We start from the raw sequence: 23083 nt of genomic DNA, 5'->3' as shown, positions 1-23083 counted from the left end.
ACGTGTTTTTTCCCTTTTCTTTTCACTTCCCGACACCGTCATATAATGTAATTGTACTCAAATATCCGACATTTCCTCTCAAAAATATTTTACTTAAAAATCTTAAAATGAATTGTTTAACTAATTTAACCCATGTTACTGAACCCGAAAATACGTTTATAAAGCTTTATTTTAGTTGCACATGCAAATATTATTATATTGCGACATAATTTCACTTCGATAGCATAGAAACATCTAAGCAAATGTATTATTATGAAATATTCATAAACATCTTGTTTACCGATGCTTTATCGTCTGTTGTAAGAAATGTTACCATGGCAAATATAGGTAATTGTTGTTGTTGTTGTTGTTGTTGTTGTTGTTGTTGTTGTAAAATATCCGCGTTTGTAGTTTGTGTTCATTGACCTGGCAGCTGAGTAGCTCACTGGTGGTCATAGGGGCTGAAGCACCTTGTCACAAAAGCAAAACATGTTTCTAAAAAGCCCTTTCGAGGGCGCGTCTCGTGACTTCAAATTTGAAGCAAACTGGTGTGTCATTACGAACAACAAATAAAATAAGAACCAAAAGCCACTGGTTCACTTTTAATCTTTCCATCTGTTAAAGAAAAAACAGTTTTCGAACAGGGTTGTTTCAACCCTGTTCAGTGTAGCCACAAACTCGACACTCACAACAGAAAATTCCTATTAATAGTTACAAATGTCGCCAGCCGATTTACCACCAAAAATATAGTTTGAGAAAGTGCAGACTATATTAATTGCAAGCAATGTTTTAAATAACCGAGGTAGATTTGACAAAGCAAGAAGCAATCATAACGCAATATCTATTTAAATAATTTAATCTGTTGAACTTAGATAAAGATAACATTAAAGAAGTATTCCTGCACCAAAAGATGAATGAACATCGAAACGTAAACAAAGAATTACTATCCACTCTAAGCGCATCATTCAATCACGTGACACAATAATGAAGCCAAGTGAATTTACAGTCGGAGAGAGATAATCCGGGCGATACTATTTCCTGGTCCGAAACAAAATGATAGGAAGTCAAAGGGGTTTTTAATTCAATATTTTTGTTTTCTGACATGAGACATGTTAATAATACATCACAGCTTGTTTCTAACTCACATCGTATTACGCCAATATGACAATATTAATGTTTTACATAATTATAATAATTTAAACTACAGCACATGTCAAACATATATTTTTGTGAAAAATCTGTAAATCGACAATGATTAACATATAAGTACAGTACATATATTTACATATGTAATACATACATTCAAAAACTCAAAATAATGAATCGAAATTTTCAAGCAAATCACTATATATAACTATCAATTCATTATATTGCATATAGTTACTTAATTTTGGAAAGAATAATATTAACAAATCTATATAGATTTATCTGTGTTTGTTTACTGCCTGTATTCATTAGTTTTTCTAATTTAAATGTATTGGGATGTCTATAAAAGTAAGGTTTTAGAAACTGTTTTCTTTCATCGTCTAAGAATTGACATTCAAACAAATAATGAAATTCGTCTCCTAGTTTGTTATTGCAGTGAGTACATAGTCGTTCGTTGAGTGGTATTCTACGCAAATTGCCTATTTCAATAGGCATTCTATGATTTCTTGTTCTAAATTTGATGAATGAAAATAGCTGTCTATTTGGAAATCTGGTGAGATACTTTTCAAAACCAAAGTCCTTTTTAAAAATTCTATAAAATATACTGTTGCTTGCATTTTCCATATTCGACAACCAATCATTTAAAAATAAATCGATTAGCTTTTGCTTTACATTGTTTTTTTAACCACTTGAGATTTATTACTTCTTGATTAAGCCATAGGTTATTCAGGCCACATTTGATGAAAATCGTTTTAATGAAATATATCCAGGGATATTTTTCTTTGTTACTCTGTCACCTAATGGAAGTGCTAAGTTATATATAACTTAATATATCAGTGATGAGAGTTTTTCTTGTGTATTATTGAATGGTGTTTGTAATCTTCCCCAAAAAACCATATTTCTTTCTTCTATATCGATTGATAAAGGTTCCATGCCTGTTTCGCCATAGACCATGTAGTTTGGTGTTGATCGTTTTAATTTGAGAACATATTTCAAGTATTTAAGTTGATCCCTTTCCAGTATGCTATTGTTACCAAATCCCCAAATTTCTGCACCATATAACAAAATAGGTTTAATTGTTTTATTTTTAACTGGATTGCAAAAGATTACAGTTGATTAGCGTTGTTAAGAAAACAAACATTAGATATTTGATGATAATTATTTCATTTTTTATATCAATAAAACAAATAATAAATTAAGGCAAAGATAAAAACCCATAAAAAATACACATGTACTTAAACTGTTGTTTTGTTTTTCTATATTAAATTCAGTTTTATATATATAGTAATACAAATGTAAACAATGCATGAATACATGTTAATCAATTTAAACGCATTTCATGTGGAATCTTTTTCTGCATTTCCAGTTATCGCAAATAATTAACTAATCTAACGACGAATTCTCGCATTTCAAATGAATAGAATGTTTTTATTTTGAAAGTCTTAGGGATACCAGAAAACGCTGCCGATCGCGACTTCTCATTTTTTTAGGAAACAGATTTTTTTTTCTAGACAGCTGACTAGATGTTCCCTCATTTCACTTACAACGAACTTGATATTTGTATTTACATAGCCATAATTTAAACAAAATTCAACAGCAGTTGCAAAGACAACTAAGTCATGTACATTTGGTTGTTGTTAAACTCGCGGAACTTCATTTGCTGAGATTTGTTACTTATATAAATTTCTGTTGGTTGTATTTGAATATTGTTCTTGGGTAATTTTATGTTTTCACCTAAAATGTAAAAGTAATAACTGCTATCAGTATCTTTGGTCGTCTGTATGCTAGTTGTCCAGTGATTCGTGCCATCAAAGTTAATTTAAACTGAGGATGGTTGTTGTTTCCAGGTCATTTATGTCGGAAAAAACACATTTAGCTAATGTTTCTTTATAAAAAGTACTCGACTTTAAATAAAGATTCATGTATCTTGTAAGTTATATTTCATTTATAAAATAGCCTCCCGAATATTTCCGTAGGTAATTAATTATTATTATACTTATTATATTTTCTCAAGGAACTCTTCATAACAGGTTATACACAATAATTTCATACCATAAAAGGTGTCAATGCATTAAACGACGTGGCCTTAGTTAAGGACATAATAAACGGGTAAGCCAGTTTTATTACACACGCACGGCTACTGTTCGGTTCATATATTAGTTATGTCTATACCTATATTTTCTCAAATTCATATTCAGTATAAAATATTGTTGTTTATTATAAAAGCAATTATATAGAATAAATGATGGTTATGCAAAGGCTCTAATGAAGTTTAGAAATAATATGATTTTAACATATAACCAAATTTTAAAATAAATAATATAAGCAGCATCATATTTTTTAAACAGTAGAGATCATTGCAAAGTTCCAGTAGACAAATCAAATATATTTTGCTAAAGGTGTATTATAATGACGAAGGCATTCGAATTTATTTAATGTTAGCGAATAGCACGAACAATGGAGACGTTATAGTTTACACCTATAACAAATTGCATAAATATTTTACACCTATAACAAATTGCATAAATAGTTTACACCTATAACAAACTGCATAAATTAAAACATAATATTCATATATTTTATTCCATTTTGTTACATATTAAAGCAAATAAGAGTGTCAAATTAGTTTAACATACATCGGCAACACAATCCGCTGCCCGAGGCAATAAGTTATGAACCGGGAATTATGAGACCGGGTGAGACCGTATTTTACGAGGAGAGACCGGGAAATAGTATCGCCCAGATAATCCTGTAATGAGATACTGCCTTGCCTTTGTAAAGAAGAAGCGGGGAATCCAAGCTTGATTGATTGTCGTGCACATTTGAAGTCTACAGAGATGTTTGTTTTACTTTGTTTTAGAAAACTTGATTGTTTTACTTGGAATCTGATGTTCTGATGGTTAGTATTAATTTGCATTTGTAGTCTTTTGTGTTTGTCTTGGGTTAGCAATGGATTGGAATGATCATTATTTCATTCAGCTGCATTTATTTAGTTTTGTCATGTATTTTTTACAACATCAGCAGATTTTGTATTTAAACCGAGAATGGCAGTTCCGTTAGATTCTTTTAGCCTCTTTCCATATACTAATATATGTGGGTTTGGTTAATGATGATAACATGCATAGATAACAGAAGTCACCATGGGAGTACGAGGGAGTAGAAGTGTTTGATTCCATAAATCAGTAAGTTCCATGTCAATGATGTGTTTTATGATGTACTGTGTTGTTGTTGTTGTAATCGCTTGTATTATATGTGTGTTTTATATGCTTTAGCCATTTAATTTAATCTGCCACTGCACACGATTAAATCGTACCTGGTATAAGATATTAGATGTTAACATATAAACATGTTATTATTCATTATCTTATGGTTGTTTATATTTATATTTTCATGACGCTCCGATATTAACGTAACCTGGACGTATAGACCCTCCCTCGCTTAGGAATTACAAATGTATTCTCATCTTAAAACCTGGAATGACCTAGAAAGCAACAATGGTCTCATTGATCTCAATTATCACACAGTTTCACTCGTTAAAACATCACGTGATAGCCCACGTGGGAATAACAAACGTGCTAAAGTGCTGACGAGTAACCTGACGATATAGAAATAAAAGAGAGTTGCTGACCTATAGACAATGAAGAAAAAAAGTTTTGAAATTAAAGATTTTATGCTAACTTTATATGATGTAAATATATCTACAATTGTTTGAAATTATTTAATTTTTCATCATTTTAATTAAGAAACCATTTCTCTTTAATCTGTTTCATTTTCGAAGTTGTTTTGTGAATAACAAGGCAAACATAGGCAAACTCTTTCTAATGAGTAAAGTTTGATTAGTATATATATATATACTCATATGTAACACCATATGATGGAGTTCTGCTCGGATTGGTTACGTTCTCCATCATTGTTTGCCTTCTTACACAGCGACATTAATTTTATTGTCAATAAAATATTAATTTTTCATTTACCATCATGCTTCAATAAACCTGGGGCGGCCCCTATGGTTGTTTTACACGCGGACTCTTAGATTTACTGTGCAACATATCAGCACCTTATTAATACACACATGATCGTAAATCATAATGGTGAAAACCCGTTTAAAACCCTGTTCATACAGCGCTATCAGCGCTTTGATTAAAGTTGCTGTAACAATTCCTTTCTCAAAGGAAATACACCAAAATGTGCTTAAACTGCAGAAAAAAAATCGCCTTTCACGTAGAGAAAAATGCGCTTCAGTGCATTAAAACGCTTTTATCTAAAAAAAAAAATGCGCATTCAACGCCAAAAAAAATGCTCTTCAGTACATTTAATCCGCTTTTAACGCAGAGAAAATGCGCTTTTAACGCAGAGAAAATGCGAATTCAACGCAAAAATGCGCTTTACTACATTAATGCGCTTTTAAGTTTTGACGCAGACAAAATGCGCTTTTAACGCAGAGAAAATGCGCTTTTAACGCAGAATGTAAGCGTTTAAATGCATTCATGCCCAAATGTAGGAATTAATACGCTTTTGGTGCAGAATAAATGCGCTTCAGTTACAAAAAGTGCATTTTTCTAGTTTTTAATACACTCGGTAAGAAAAATACGCTTAAAATACCGCTGCATTTTACACACTTTTTTCAGAAGGGCTAGTTCTGCGTCAAATCACATCCCCAAATCCCCCCCCCCCCCATTAATAAATGAAAAATTGATACGATTTGTTGCTTAAGAAAGTGGTCAAGTGAAGAAAACAAACACAAATCACCATTTCTTTTTTTTTATTGGACCCTCATAAAAATAAGTGTAATCCTACACAAAAGCATTTGATTTCATAAGATATTTTTTCTAACAATTTTCTTTTCAAAACCAATTACCAAAGATAGCTTACAACCATTTCTAAGATATAACTTCATAAAATTATAGCATATATCTAACAGATAATATTTAACCAATATCCTTTAAAATTTTATTCTGCAAAAATACTTTAATAGTAACAATTTTTATACAAGTTAAAAGCTGCAATCTCACAGATATACCATTTATACAACTTTTTTATTTTTTGTCTTGAAAAGAGATTTTTTTGCGTAAATATCTGCAAACCAATGATATAAAATTGCTGACAAAAAATCAGATTGTAGATTTTCATATTTCCGTTCGAAAATTAATGTTTTATGGCTTAAACACGGTTTAAGAAAAATGTATAAAACATCATTTTTTTAACTTCAATATAAAAATCTGCAATCTTATTTTTTATCAGCAGTCTTATACAACTGGTTTCCATGATTTTTTGCAAAAATTGGCTAGTTCCAAGACATAAAAAAAGTTGCCAAACGTTCAATCTGTGAGAGTGCAGCTTTAAAGGGATTGGCTCATGGTTTGTAAAATTCACTTTTTGTAAGAAGAAATAAAGTGTGGCAAATCATAAGGAGCATTAAAAATGAGATATCGACAGCTGGAACCTTCAACAAATGTTGATATATTGTCTTTGAAGTCCACAATTATAAATAATGTTAGAAACTCTTTTCTACAAAAAAACTTTAAGGTTGAAGTATCCCTCAGTTTTTGTAATAGTCCTGATGAACGTGCAGTTTTGTAGTAAGTTGTCTAATATTTTCTTGACTGTCCTGGCTTAAGTTGGCTCCCCACTAACACCAGGTTTTGTTTATACTTATTTCATTGTTTTATCTGCAATTTCCGTATCAAAGAGTAAAATAAAGTGTTTTCAAATGCTTTACAGTGAAAAACAAAACATGAGCGAGTCCCTTTAAGGCATTGAACAAATTTAAAATGTATTGTTTCTCACCCCTAAAAATCACATACTTATCAAAAGTTAAAAATAAGTTTATTTAAATTTATGTTACATGTAACTCAATTGTGACAAAAGCTGGTTGCTTTAGAATCACACCGGGTAGAAACCAGTCTTGCTGTCCATTTTAAGAGACTATGAGAAAATTCCCCTGCTAGGGATTGAACCAACAACCTCCTGCGTGAGAGGTTGACACAAATATCACTAGACCATTCTCTTCCTGTTAAGGAATTTTTAAGGTAAATTCAGCAGATTCCATCATCATGCAAAACTCGACAAGAAAGAAATTTACAATGACGTAAAGATTTGCAGCTTTGCCACTTGTAGTCTGAATTCAAAAATAGACTGTACGTTATCCAGATAACAATTTTTGATGGATTTGGTAACCCACTTATTCATTTTGCAACTGGGTACTTGTGCTTTTGCATTGTGCAAGTATATTCTTTAATCCAGTTATTTGGAAGCCAATTCCATAAAACAATGAAAACTTGCATATTTCATATAATATCATTTATCTAATACCATTTAATTCCAACCGTATATGTATTCAACTGAAAAAACACATATATTTGTAACAAATGTGTCAGATTTGTAATGAGCGTTACAGTAAAATTCGTTGTGATTATCATAGTAATATCAACAAGAAAAAAATCCTGTTTAAAGCTGTACTCTCACAGATTGAACATTTTGACAACTTTTTTGTATTTTTTTGTCTTGGAACGAGACAATGTATGCTAATATGTATTAAACCAGTGATATACGACTGCTGACAAAAAATCAGATGGCCGATATTCATATTAAAGTTTAAAAATTCATGTTTTATGCATTTTTCTTAAACCGTTAGTAACGCTTTTAGCCATAAAACATTAATTTTTAAACATAAATATGAAAATCTGCAAACTGATCTTTTGTCAGATGTCATATATCACTGGTTTGCAGATATTTATGCAGAAATTGGCTCATTCCAAGACAAAATATAAAAAAAAATTGTCAAAACAGTAAATCTGTGAGAGTGCAGCTTTAATTGTTTAATTTTCATAAAGATTAATAGAACGTATGCCAATCACATTAAAACTTGATAGCTATATATTCTCTCAGCCACAGCGTTATAGTCCTTGTTTTACATGCATTTTTATATGCTTAAAAATAATTTCAATTTCTGTTTCAGCCATTTTAAAAGCTCTGAGGTTTACTCAAAATGCAATGGTCCGCCGCCAGGGGAATCATATCCCCTGGTATTATATACCCCATATCCCCTGGAATTTAAAAATAAAAACTAGCTCAAGGTTGACAGTGGAAAGCATCCCTAACATTATGAGTGTGAAATTCCACGAAATTCCATGATGACTAAGTCCAAACATTAGTGTACTTAAAGAGTGTGTTTCTGTATTTATTCTTATATCATAAATGTAGATATCACGCTATATTTCGCTGCGTAAAAATCCCCTGGTGTAATATCAAAATCCCCTGGAACTCAGACCCAAATCCCCTAGGAAGCAGCTCAGAAATTTGGCATGTATGATACATGAATATGAAGCAAAAAATTATCCGTAGTAATATCTTGACTACACTCTAAGAAACATGGAGTCGAAAATATCCTCGATTTTAAACGTGACTAAAATAACGAAGTCCACAAAAATTTAAGTTAAAAATTTTAGCAACAGAAAACATTTATTTACATATTCAGTGTGTGTATATCACGTGATAAATTGCGTCATAAATGCTATGTCAGAAGGCAATATTTTGCTCCGACTGAAGACTTAAAACAATAATAACTTTTCATTTTCTTTACTATTTTAAATGAAAAATAGCGCAGTCTATGCTGCTTACGGAGCCCCGCCTTCAGTCTTTTACCAGAGTTTGATTAAGAGTTTAGTTTCAGGGGGCCATTAGATCCACGGAATTCCGCGAATGCGCGGACAAATCACATCCCTGAGTTTCTAATAACACTTTGACAAACCTTTTCACGTTACGGCCGTCTGACATAGCAGTGTCAAAACATTGTTTTGGAAACAGGTTTGTCGAAGTGTTTGATGAAACTAATCACCTTATCAAACTCCGGTTATAAAACAAAGGTGGGACTCGTTAAGCGGCATAGACTGGCCTTTGTTTCATTTAAAATGGTGTAGTAAGCGAAAAGTTATCTTTGATTTAAGTCTTTATTTTAAGCAAAATAATGCCTTCCGACATAGCATATACGACGTAATTTATCATGACTGTGGTATACACACACTGATATTGGTGGCCAAATCACAAATCACCGGTTTTTCAATAATCAAGAAAAATCTTCTTACAAAACAAAATTTCACTCCAATTAAATGTGATAAAAATGCAAGGAAATATTTTGGAGATAAACTAAAAACATACATGTAAAAAACAGCAGTATTAGGACTGGGTTACTTAATTGAAGAAGTCTTTAAAAAGAGTACAAAAATGAATAACAAAATGCAATACAGTTAAGAAATCTTAAATGTATGAATGATGTTGGAAAAAGAAAGAAAAGAATTCAGCTGTTTTTGGCTTCAATAAAAACATTGCTTCTGCAAAGCAGATAAAATCATATGGATCACTTATTAGTGTTTGAAATTATATTTTGTCCAATCAGATGGCAGAATTTTTCAAAATTTCCTTGTACATTTAATTTTGGTAAATAAGCAGTTGTTGATTCTAGGTAGATTGATTGATTTAAGCAGAGACTGAGACAGTGCCAATAGACAAAATACAATTTTGAACACTTATTCAGTTAATATTTGTTAGTTTTATGCATTTATCAAATGAAAGTGGTCTCCCAGCCGTGCCGGTCCTGACCTTGTCTAAATTGACAAACACTATACTTAGTTGGTAAGAGGCACATGTTCAATGCACATAAAACGATGTAACTTTAACTTAAAGCATGAATGCTAAGGCAGTCAAAACATACACACACAACTTTGAATATATGACCATAGAAATTGAAAAATGCTGATAGTAAATACAATGCTGTTAGTTATTTCTCATAGATTTTATCCAGTATGTATGTATACAATAGGTTTTTTTTCGGCCCTTTTGGGGGCCAACATTTGGCCCTGTTCCCCTGACTAGGTAAACAAAACCCTTTAATAAATCCCTTTTTCTATTAGGAGCATTTTCCACTAAACAATTAGCAATTGTAACATTATAGTGCCATTCATGAATATGTCCAAAGGTTTGTTGAATAAAATGTTTGAAAACAAGATGAACATGATATAAATCATGTTACTATTGTTCCCTTTTTTGCCAAACTGACATTATTTACCCCCCCCCCCCCCCTGCCCATCAAAGGAGCCCGCCACCATTACCTTGTAATAGAAAAAAACACACTGCAAAACATAACAAAGCAAAACAAGAATCGAAAGGTCTTCATGATTTTTTTCCATTCAGAGTTCCTCGGCCATATTTATCGTTAACATCCTCAGATCAGTAGAAGTGGTTAGTAATTTTTTTAATTAAATCATTAATTAAATGAAGTGTTTCAGCTTGTTTTTGTGGATCTAAGTTTAAATTGATTGCCAGTAAAGTATATCATTAAAAACATAATTAAGATTCCTAAGTGTTAAGTTATTATGTTTAACTGCTTAATTAAATAACTATGAAATCTACTTGCAGCCGAGTTAAACAGTACCATTTTCTGCAATCCAAACCGTCCATATACATCCGAGGTTGTTTTCAAGAAAAATGGCCGAGGAGTTCAGAATGGATTTTTCATCCTAGAAGGGACATAACTCAACAATTATTAAAGCCAGAGTAATGGGCCTTGCGGAACATGTGTACCAAGTTTCAGTACAATATCTTCAACCTGACAACATGTGTACCAAGTTTCAGTACAATATCTTCAACCTCACAACATGTATTCCAAGTTTCAGTACAATATCTTCAACCTGACAACATGTGTACCAAGTTTCAGTACAATATCTTCAACCTGACAACATGTGTACCAAGTTTCAGTACAATATCTTCAACCTCACAACATGTGTTCCAAGTTTCAGTACAATATCTTCAACCTCACAACATGTGTTCCAAGTTTCAGTACAATATCTTCAACCTCACAACATGTGTTCCAAGTTTCAGTACAATATCTTCAACCTCACAACATGTGTACCAAGTTTCAGTACAATATCTTCAACCTCACAACATGTGTTCCAAGTTTCAGTACAATATCTTCAACCTCACAACATGTGTACCAAGTTTCAGTACAATATCTTCAACCTCACAACATGTGTTCCAAGTTTCAGTACAATATCTTCAACCTCACAACATGTGTTCCAAGTTTCAGTACAATATCTTTAACCTGGCAACATGTGTTCCAAATTTCAATCAAATTTCTTAAACATTTTTGGAGATAAGGCCATAAGTTCAAGTTTTACACAACAACTTTGACATGGCTATCATGTTATCCAAACATTTTATCTTTAAAAAACAGAAAAGCTTAAAAAAAGAATAAAAATATACAACTTTGCATAAAGACATCATTCAAAATTAGATTTTTGGATAAACAAGCTTGAATCCCAATATTGTTGCTTCCCATAAAGACATGAACAAGACCTGCTATATAAAATCCAGAATTTGAGCAAGCCAGGAAAGCAACTGGCAAGTGAAGGGCTGAGTTGTGGGCTAATGTGTCAATTTTGACCACTGTACATACATCACATTAAACTTTTTAATAAAATACTGTGAGCAAATTCTAGTGGATTTCATCTTGGGTATATAATATATCACAATACTAAACACAAAGCATATAATTCATAAGGAAATCATTTCTAAATTCTCATCCAATTTGGTCAGGACAACAGATACATTTATTCTTAATTATTTTTTCACACAAAGACATGAAGCAATTTGGAATATGTTGGTGTTGATAAAAAAAATCCACTTCTTGCAAATGCTTAAGTTTATTTAATTCAAAAATCACTTTCGGTGGATTTTTTTAACAGGGATGAGAACCCAAAAATATTTCTCTTCTGGCCAAAACTGTACATTTTGTAATTATACTAACATAATTTGCAAACATCCATAGCAAAACATTGGATCACCCCAAAAGCGATTTTGAACAACCAACTTTCCAAGACCATAATAATATTCCTCATTAATAACTAGGGATGGCAACGAGTAGTGAAATTAATACTCGAGTACTCGGACGATCGTTCGATCGAGTACTCGATTACTCGGAAATTGAATATGTGTTCGCGAAGACAAGATTGTGTATACATGTATCGTTAATGAAGTATATTGTGCGTTGGTCGTATTATTGGTCATTTTCACCTTTAAAGTAAACTTTCATTACGTATTTTAACAAAATATGATATAAAAAGAATACAAATGTTGTTTCAGGCTTTTAGTTTGTCTTATTCGTTTCATTTGATACAAGTATGCACTGCAGAAATGAACAAAAATCAGAATTACAATGAACGAAAATTAATAGCATACATAAAAATAGTGAACGAAATTCAATACATAGTTCAGTTGTTCAGTTGTTTACTCAATAAAAAAAAAATTAAATGATAGTTTTTCGTACTGTGTAATTGTTGTTTACCTCATTAATATTCATAATTCTTGATTTAAAATATCAACCAATCAATCGTGATAATCATTGCAAAAATAGTTAAAATACGCCCATTAAGAAATCGGTAAAGGTCGATACTCTTTCACTCGTTAGCGTCCATTGTTTGGTGAAAGGTCTCTAATTGGTAAACAATAGAATTGTGTAGGTTAGGTACTGCTATTAAAACATTGCTAATTTGAAATAGGGGTCCTTTGTTGACAGATTGCAACTATTACAACAACTGTCAACTAATTGATTGAGGTCAATTGTGTACACAGCGGGGATTAGAGGGACCGTAAATTGTCCTCTTGGCAACTAACCAGATCTGATATTTTGTCTGTAAATCGTGTATTTGGTGTTTTTTATAAAAAAAAATTCCGAGTACTCGAGTAGTGATTTGGTACTCGAGTACTCGGACGTTCGATCGAGTACTCGAGTACTCGGATACTCGTTGCCATCCCTATTAATAACATTTTTATTGGAAAAAACAATCTAGCTTCTAACACAATATCTCATGTACATACTATGTATCATATCTCAATTTCCCTTGATTGCTCATTACACAGGACGAATAAATGAAAGAAAAAATATCATATACCGGTAATCACATCTCATGTATAACAGGAACACTTCTAATAGAATGTTGCCATCACTTGCGTGTTGTTGCTTTTTCATTGAAAAAGGGTGGGGCGTACCTAGGCATACCGGCACTCCATTTTGCCGAGGTAAACAAAAAAAATTAGGTTCCCATGAAATCATAAATTACTGTTCATAAAACGTATAACACACCAAAGTGAAAGTATGACTGACTTTGTTTGTGACTATTAAGTAACATCATAAATCTATAAATATACAGGTCATTTCACAGTGGGCAGTATTGAAGTTGCCCTAGGCCTAAAAAAAAAAATTGTTTGGTTAGGGTTACATCCTTTTCAATAATAGGTAAGGTGGGTAGGCTTTTTTTTTTTATTTATTTTTTTTATTAGGCTTTATATAAGAATGTCATTTTCATCATTGGAGAATGGTGTTAAAGTTATCTTCTATATAAGCAATTAAGGTTTTAAACTACATACTGAAAAGCAAAAAAAAAAATTTTTTTTTTTTTTTTTTTTTTTTACTTTTTCATTTTTTTTTTCAAACTGACTATAAAAACGTTAGGGTCGGCGCCTATTCCGTAGGTAGGGTCGGGTAACCCGAACCAAATGTATTTTTTTTTTAGGCCTTATTGCGACCTCAAGGTTGCAACAGTAACATTGTGCTACGAAATTGTCAATACATGTTGATGATAAAAAACATATATACCCGGTAATACTGTGTATACTGAAATTACAAATTAGTAATAAAAATGCATTGCATTTGTATGTTGAATGGAATATTAAAACAGACTTTACAATGAAAAAATGTGTCAAAAGAAGGACCTCTGGTTTCTGGAAGGACACTTGATTAGAAATGTTGGTGTCCCTACAGATACGCTTGCAAAAAAAGGTTAGTGTCGAATCTAGCAAAAATACAAAATTATTTAATCAACAAAGGCCCTTTTGTTTAATGCTGACAAACAAACTTAGCAAAATAAAGCATCATAAAGAATATTTAAACTTTAGACTAAAAGCTTTCATGAAAAAGCCCTTTAGATGCTTTTACAAGAATAATGTATAACTCCCAACACTTGATTGTCAGTAGGAATAAAGAATATACATGTAAGATATACAGTAAAATATAACATAGACAAATACCGTAATTATTCTAATAATCGCCAATCCCCTAGTTTTTAGCCTGAAAACGAGCTATTTTGGGGCATCATTGTGCAAAAACATTGCCTCCTTTAAATGCCCACCCTCCATTTTTTAAGTAAAACATACCTTTCAAACAACAAGTTTCCTGATTTCCTGCTTTAGATACCAACTTACATGTGTACTTCACTTTTTTTGTCTTAACGTCCAAATATTATAATAATGACCGATTTTCATCTCGGTTAAAAGCAGTTGTCTCTAATAAACACCCATTCCCTACATCGAACTTGGATATGATTCTAATAAATGCCCGGGCGATTAATAGAATAATTACAATACTGGTACATATAATATATTTATATAATTGGAATGTAAAATATACCACTAATACTTTTACGATGCTAAGGCCTAAAAAAAATAATTGTTTGGTTAGGGTTACATCCTTAAAAAAAATAGGTAGGGTAGGTAGGCTTTTTTTTTTTTTTTTTTTTTTTTTTATTAGGTTTTATATAAGAAAATAATTTTCATCATTGGAGAATGGTGTTAAGCTGTCTTCTGTATCAGCATTTAAGGTTTAAACTTAATATTAAAAAGCAATTTAAAAAAAAACAAGATTTTTTTTTTTTTTTTTTTAAATTTTTCATTTTTTTTTTTCAAACTGACTATAAAAACGGTAGGGTCGGCGCCTATTCCGTAGGTAGGGTCGGGTAACCCGAACCATATGTATTTTTTGTTTAGGCCTAAGCATTATGGGACAAGTCTAAATATAATACTTAAAAGCATTTTCTAATACCATTATTATAAACCAAGCCAGATCTCCCCTATATTTATACAGTTATGTATTTTGAACTCAATGAGTTTCGAAACCCACAAACAAATAACATATTAAAATGTAAAGTACCAATTACACAACCCACCAAAAAGCAAGTTTTCTAATATTTCCATTAGCAATAATGGTAAATGGTCACAAGTGGGTTTTCTTCAGGCACACAAGTTTTCCCCCGGAAAACAAGACCAAAATGGCACTCTTGCACAACAATGTGCTAATGGGATAATCTTAGCAAAAGTTAATTTTACTTTCTTCACAATCGTTGTAAAATAAATATAGTTTAAACATACAATAATTTTAATATTTTTGTATTGAATGAAACTGCTTTGTCAATTTTCTATTGGTATACAGTACAAAAAATTGGTTGTAAAAACCAAGTCCACATTTGGTCAAGTTCCTGACATAATTTTTTAAAGCTAGTGACTCCTAATATTTTAAAAATAACATAGTCATATGCAGATATGCAAACTAATAAAAATAAAAAATAAATAATTTTTTTAACCATGAATGACAGTTATAACTATATAGATTGCACAAAACATATTTCTACCCATTAATAATTTGATGATTTTTGCATGATAAAACAGAAATATCGAAATCGCTATCAGTATGTTACGATTGTTATTCATCGCCCAAAAATAGGAGAATAATTCATGATTTAAAAATAATGATAATTTGGAAACTGTAACCATAGTAATAGAGCTAGGATTGACCCTCTTTTTCACTTTCTAACACAGGAAGGGTCGCAGGCTTTGGTGGAACAAATTTGCTGTATAAATACGTTGATAAAATAACAAGTGTCGCTCCTGCACAGAATTCTTTCGATAAGGAAGTATGGAATAAAAATATTGACCCAACACACGAAAGTATGATAGCAGACGACGTAGCGAATCCTTTCAATATGTTGTCCGCATATTTCACAACCACAGCCACAATGAGACCGCCGCACGATTGAAGCAATATAACAAACCATACCCAATGGTCGTAGCCGAAGAAAAACCCCTTTTCTCTGACTTTCGCCCCATCACTGAGTTCCATTGTCACATAACCCACCACAGCACCAATTCCGCCGAGCTGAACATTACGTAACCAAACAGATTGCTTCGTGCCTTTTAGGATCTTTTCAAAGTAAACGCCGGCGAATCCCGACATTATACAAGCAGTTATCACCGAAACTAAACCAATTATAGGGTATTGCTCAACTGGTATTTTTGCCTTGTTGATATTTTCAGGCTGGAGCTGTACAATTGCGACACCAGCGAAAAGCAATACAAGTGCGCCCCACTGGGTTTTTGTTAGAACCTTTCGTAACATTATCACAGACAAGATGGCTGTTGTAAGGATCTTCAGCTGATATGTGACCTGCAAGCAGAAAATAAATGTTTCAATGAACAAATTTTAGGCCAAATTAAAAGAAATACCATTGTTAAGGCAGGGCTTTTTCTGTCCATTTTGCAAAAAAGACCCAAGACAATTTGGGAAATTTTGCAATTTAAAATTTACAGATTTTGGAAGAAATTTCAGGCCTTTTTTGTCAATTTCAGACAGGGTACTTGCAAACATTGAGTCTTTACCAGTCAAGAAATAGTTTGCAAATTTGGAATAATAATAATCAACAAAATCATCATTTTGGTTTATATAATAATACCATTTCTCTGTGAAATTAGTGTATATAACCATGAATGTTGAAAAAGTGTTCATAAATTGCATTTAATTAAATGAACAATTGTTGTTAAGAATGAATTGTTCCTGCGCTTAAATCCCTGCTAGAGGCAAGGAGCAAGTCAAGAAGCCAGGCTTTTTTGTGACAACAATTTCATCTCATTTGGGATTTTTATCTTGAAATTGGTAAATAATATACACATTTGGCATTAATAATGGGTCATATATTCTGACCCGAGATATAAATAGAATAAGCACCGTAAGAGCAACAGGACTCTCAAGAAGTTTCGGTCAGACTCAAACCATCTCAACTGAGCAGCTTCTACTTTTTCTACCTAAATTTTTCTATTTTTTTCTAAATTCGAACTGACCCAAATGCCATTTGAACTGTCTGTTTTGGCTGGCTGCTGGTTCTTGTTGAGAACACAAGGCAACAGATACCTGACCCTACCTGGCAAAACCCCTCAACACTTTTTTCCAATCCATAGATAAAAAATCTGATTTTCCAATTTGTAGTTGTCGACTGTGAAATCCATTTTTGTTGATTACAATTAAAAACATAAGTATTAATTATTCACTCCACAATATATGGAATGTCAATTGTGACATGCTTTGCTGTTTTGACTGGGCTTAAAAAAAATCACTTCAAAATCTTAAAGGGACTAGACACCAGTTGATACAACTGCAAGAAAAAAAGAAAACTGCCAAAAACTAACATTAAATGGATATCGTTAAGGACAACATGGTGAATCTGAAAAACTGATGTATCACTTGGCTTATGACACATGTATCTTTTGAAGTTTTAGCATATTTTTCAAGTTTGAAATTTACTGGGTCTGTCAACCACATAAATCCAAGATGATTTAAAAAAGCTCTTGTATATTTATCTGTACTAATCATGTGACTTTCACATGCTAAATTTACACACTATAAACTGGGAAACCATTATGCTTTATATTTAAACAGGTAAACTCTGCTGAGTCAGGAAAAAAATATTCTTTTAATCATGTAAGTGAGATATTTTCGGCCTCATACTAGCTCGTATTGACAGTACCAGACTTCTTGTGAGGAACTACGGTATTTGCTAATTTTGGAACCATCTGGTGTCTAGTCCCTTTAAATTGTCATTATCAAACCTGGAAGACTGCAGCATCTAAGTTTGACACCGCAATGAAGATGAGATTGTTCTGCAACATGTACACGATGGACGGGACGGACACTTTCATACAATCCACTGGCTGCATAATAATATTGTCTCGCAGATGGTGCAGCCATGCCGTAAGGGACTTCTCCTGGAAAGCATTGAAATGATACTCATATATATTCAAAATCAATTCATACACATGTATAAAAAAGTGTGATAAACATTTAACTACTTACTAAATAGACGTTGCAATTATGGAAATTATAATAACTGATAACAAGATTGTAATGATTTAATTTAATCGCTAAAAACGCACAAATATTAAATCACTGGTGAGTGCTAAAAGACTAAATGCATTATATAGTAAGTAGTAAAAAGGTTAATCACTCAAAAATGATGTCAATTATACGGTACATTTTTTGGATTTTTTGTCTTCTTTAGCAGGGCCCAATATTCGGCTAATTCCCTCTTGAAAGAAAGTATATTTTTTCCCATTTAAAATGTTATTTATTCATAGACACTTCTATGCCTGGAGACATGGAAATCTACAAACAAATCATAATACAGCCACAGAGATAGTCTTTAGATTAAAGTTTACATTTCATTAGGATATAAGCTATAAGCTTCGGTTCTTCTGTTCTATAATAGTTATTGGGGGATGATGTTCCCTGCCTTATTTTGGAAGCACCCGCTTGCCCTCTGATAATAGACAAAAGCGGGATAAACAAGAGCTGTTGTAGGACAGCACGCTAGACTATATGCAGCAGAAACTTATACAATAATGATGTAATCAGTGCCTTTCACAACAATAAAAAAAAAGTAAGTTTACAAGAAACACCGCAATGCAACGTGACCTGATTGTCGCAAACGCCGACGCAGGGTCGAGTAGTAAAGCCTACTTATTCTTCAAATAGTAGAACTAAAATCATTCAACTCAATCATTTGTCAAAGAATGCATTAATATATGAATATTAAACATAAAAAAATTAAAATCAGACTTTTGATTCAATTTTTCGGTAAAATTAGTACTTATTTTACATCGTGAAATTGGTTAAATTTCGGCTCTATTTTCACCTAAAAAAACTCTGTGCCAACTCACTTATTTGTGACTTACCTGATAGAGGATGATCAGCATGCTCAAGACACATTTGATGGACTCTTGCAGAATGACAGCCGTGGTCGTAAAGAACAGGTCTCCATCACGCGTCCTGACATATCTCATTGACAGAATGAAGACAGCATTCTGGGCAGTCAGCAACACTAGGCTGAGGTACTTCAGAAAATTTCCTGTAAATATAATAAAAGATGCAATTATAATAGCTGACAATTTTTACAAACAAATGTTATATAATTCTGTTGCCTATGTTTATGAATGCATGTTCAGTGTCCTCAACAAGAAATGGCTGCCGGCCAAAATGGATTGTTTAAAAGGCAATTGGACCGGTACCGGTCTATTTTCAATAAATATAGTAGTAACTGGATGACAAGGTTGGTCATTCACTATCTGAGACCACAGGGATTCTCTAAAAAAAATTATCCTAATACATTAAAACCCCTCTATTCAGACCACCTATGGGATTTTGAGAAAATGGTCTTAAGCGAGGTGGTACCTATCAACAAATTGCATGCGGTCGCATAAATGGATCAATTTAACATGTGATTCAGGGTTCTCAATAAAAACCGGCTGCCGGCCAAAATGGACGATTCAAATGGCAATTGGGCCGGTTCAAATTTAAAAAAACTAAATGAATTTTAAGTAGAATAAGTAGAAGCTGGTCTGTTACTTTCAATTTGAGATGGTTCAACCGAAACTTATTGAGAACCCTGTGATATATCTAAAGGGACTGGATTAAGTGGTTGTATTACTGAACAACGGCCTGTTTTTTCAGGGTTTATGACCATTGAATTATAGATGAAAAAGTTACTAGGGTCTGAAAATATAGGTCTTATTAGCAGGCTGGTCTTGAAATTGGGGTGGTTGCATATTATAGGGTTTTTACTTTTACCTTTTGACAACAGATAATATAGACTCTATATAGATTTGCTTTCGGTTTTGTCGCAATTTGTAATTGCTATAAATGCAGCATTCTAAGGGTTCAAAATGATTAACAGAAATCATTGGGTATGCTTACAAATAATTAGAATTAAACCTCATTTGATAAGGCTTCTAATAAGTTGGCTGGGGTAAAGAGTAGGTAGACAAATTTCTATTAGGAAAGTTATGGCACTAGTTTGACAATGTATATTTCTTTGAGTTTCCATTTATTTTGAATTTATCTCATAAATTCTTAATTGTATCCTTTAATGCTATGACACTGTTGTATGCAGGCATTAGACTGAAATCAACATATTGATGTTTATGTCACATTTTTTGCAATATTTTCATATTTTTTTATTAGATACTAGTCCATATACAGTATTTTGTCAATAGAATAACAATTTGCTAATATCTTGTGCTTCATTTACAACAAAATGCTATTTTTTTGCACGACAATGTGCTTATTAAATGCAATTTAAGGCTCTTTAAATGCTTAAACCCCATGAGCTTCAGGGGGCTTTGCCCCCTTGGCCCCCACAAGGGCGCTGCCCTGGACCCATAAGGGGGCCTTTCGCGGCCCCTTAACACCACGCGAAAAAGTGGCGACAACTTTTTAGAACCCAGGGGGAACCCTAATAGAGGGTAGTAATTTAAGAGAAACCTTTGTGTCTGAGACGGTTCAACAGAAACTTATTGAAAACCCACATGTTTGTCATGCATTTTTATAAAATAATGCTTGCTAAAATATGATTTTCACCTCCGTTTACAAAAACCAATTTGCATATTTCTGACATCAAACTAAGTCTCTATTGTACTACGGGGAAGCATGGGTGGGGCTGGGATGCACATACAAGGGATTTAGACAACTTTACTGAATTTATTTTGTCTAAAACCCAACCCCTACAGCAGTGTCAAAACAATAATGCTTTGGTTAGGGTTACATAGGAAAATTTTGCAGCGCATGGCAAAATCAGCAAAAAAAAGCGTGTTGTTGCTAGGGTACATATTATGTATGTCAACCTGTAAGAGACATCCCGCCGGATAGATCAGTCGGTACAGATGCTAGTATTCCAGTGAGCGTAGATTGCCCAGCAGCTTTTTCAGACTTTTCTTCACAGTTTTCTACAAGTAAGACTATGATAAGGACTTCTTATGACGACCTGAGCTGTGAGCAACTACTGGCTCTAGTCACAATAATGTGGGTAACATATTTTTTGGACATTAATTATATTCCCCTGAATGCAACTACACCAATTCATTTCTTAAATATCTTTTTTGACCATCTCTACTACAACACTAAATTATTACATAAAAAAACAATAGTTGCACATGTAAGAATGATTAAGTAGCCAATAGCTTTTACTAATTGCACTAATTTCCCATGATGCAGATCAGTTTATGAACGTAAAATTATTTAGCTATACACATGTTGTTTTTCATATTATATGATATCTGACCATAAATAAAATATTGACTTGACTTTCAACTAATCATCGCCATTTGGGTTTTAAAACCCCAAAAAAATGTATTGATGAGCATCGGCTCACTTCGACTATTATTCTGTTATTCGCACTAGCAGGTGTGTTGTTATTTTTATGATTTTATTTAATTTAATTGGTGATTTTGGCTGGTAAAAAAGGGATTGCACTATTGATGTCCTTGTGAAAATTTTATGTATCTCATTCTGTTATATATAGTTCCATTAAATGCATTTCTGGGAATGATTTATTGCAATTTATGGTAACCAAATTCTCCGATATTGTACATGTAGTTACTACAATAAATGGCAATATATATGTAAGATATTCAGCCTCTATGGTTTTTGATTTCTGTTGACAGTGTTGAACGGTATGGGGTTCAAACACCTGTCGGGCATACTCTTCTTTCACTTTACCAGGGTGACCATTAGTTACCTCCACCAGAAGCCAGTTTTATGACCATAATTGGAGAATATTTTATTGTATCAAGGATTGCAACAGTCTTTCACAATTACCGTGACTTTTTTAATATAAAGGCAACTTAAACTTTTGGCTACTCCTTTGGGCCTTAAATATTTGAGCGCTGACACGGCCCTAGTCCATATAAACAGCCGCTTCGGAGTCTTTGATAATTTTTTGTGTTGGCGACTCTTCGCGTCCATATACCACTCGTTATTTTCCTAGCCAAGATCCCAGCGATAAGTATATTTAGGGCAAAGATAACGTGCACCTGTTCCGGTTAAACTTCACTAATAAAATGCGCATTTGAAATCAGGTAGTCATCTTCAGTTAAGGGCATCAATATTTGATAAAAATGTGAACACATATAAATAAGGTTTTTTAAAAGCTTTAATAAAACAAAAATACATTTATTTATATATACTAATCAGGAAAACAGTCGAAAAAAAATCAACCTTATGAATAATGTATCAAGAATATTGATGTCCCAACAGGGGAGGTCACTGCATAGGATAAATATACTAATAGTGGCTAACCCAATATGGCAGTGAAAAGTTGACAGAAGCCGATCAGCGTCAGTTTATCATGGAAAACTTATCAGCGTCAGTTTATCATGGAAGTTATAAATAAAAGGTATCAACCAGTATATCATTTATGTGTCCCTTTTATGTTTTCTTTTAACAATTCAGTGTTGTTGTAATATAATAGTCTAATATTTTATTTTACACTGGTATAAATAAATCGACTTGTGGCGTTATAGGGAACACAATAAATATCCTATGTTAAAAAACGTACCCTTAACACGCATTATTGTGGCTATCCTACAATTCTGTAAAGTTCCCAAAACTAATAACTATCAGGACTGTTCAGTTATATTTATATGGACTACCACTGCAGTACTCTTTCTGGTACTAGTCTGTTTTGCATTTAAAGCCTTTTTAGATTGACTAGTCTGGTTAGTTGCACAGGTACTTGACACACACTTTTTTTAATGTTCTAAAACGGCTATATACTTTAATAAGATATCAAAAAATACATATATAGGCCGATTTTGTAAAATATTTGATTATGTGACTAGCGCCTGTGGTTAGTTGGACACTGTTCAAAGAAACCGGTATTTTCCAAGAATCACCTGATAACTCCATAGTGTTGGATGAGTTACAGTGTCAGGAACACAGAAAATACGACAGTAGTGTTTATTCAAAACATCAATGCTTAAGATCGGTAATATTTGATGATAACATTTTGTTGCCACGAAATGCTTTCCTGTC

The 23083-nt window shown here is 32.7% G+C and overlaps 1 protein-coding gene across 1 annotated transcript; it reads right to left on the bottom strand.

Moving 5' to 3' along the window:
* Positions 1 to 7408: 7408 nt before the first annotated feature.
* Positions 7409 to 23078, bottom strand: LOC128217343 (UDP-galactose translocator-like). Its single transcript, XM_052924443.1, has 4 exons — positions 22945 to 23078; positions 18952 to 19124; positions 17830 to 17985; positions 7409 to 16393 (listed from the first exon to the last, which is right to left on the bottom strand). The coding sequence occupies exons 1-4, from the start codon at positions 22955 to 22957 to the stop codon at positions 15734 to 15736; spliced, it is 1002 nt and encodes a 333-aa protein (XP_052780403.1). The 5' UTR covers positions 22958 to 23078; the 3' UTR covers positions 7409 to 15733.
* Positions 23079 to 23083: the final 5 nt, after the last annotated feature.

This window comes from Mya arenaria, chromosome 14 (genome assembly GCF_026914265.1).
Source record: "Mya arenaria isolate MELC-2E11 chromosome 14, ASM2691426v1".
Lineage (NCBI taxonomy): Eukaryota > Metazoa > Mollusca > Bivalvia > Myida > Myidae > Mya > Mya arenaria.
This window is presented reverse-complemented; position numbering and strand designations above follow the sequence as displayed.

What these genes read in the sequence shown, in the direction of transcription:
- LOC128217343 (XM_052924443.1), bottom strand. An exon ending in TGCTGATCATCCTCTATCAG is followed by an intron (nt 17,986 to 18,951) that starts GTAAGTCACAAA and finishes AATGCTTTCCAG; the next exon opens with GAGAAGTCCCTTACGGCATG. An exon ending in TAGATGCTGCAGTCTTCCAG is followed by an intron (nt 16,394 to 17,829) that starts GTTTGATAATGA and finishes TTCTGCTTGCAG; the next exon opens with GTCACATATCAGCTGAAGAT.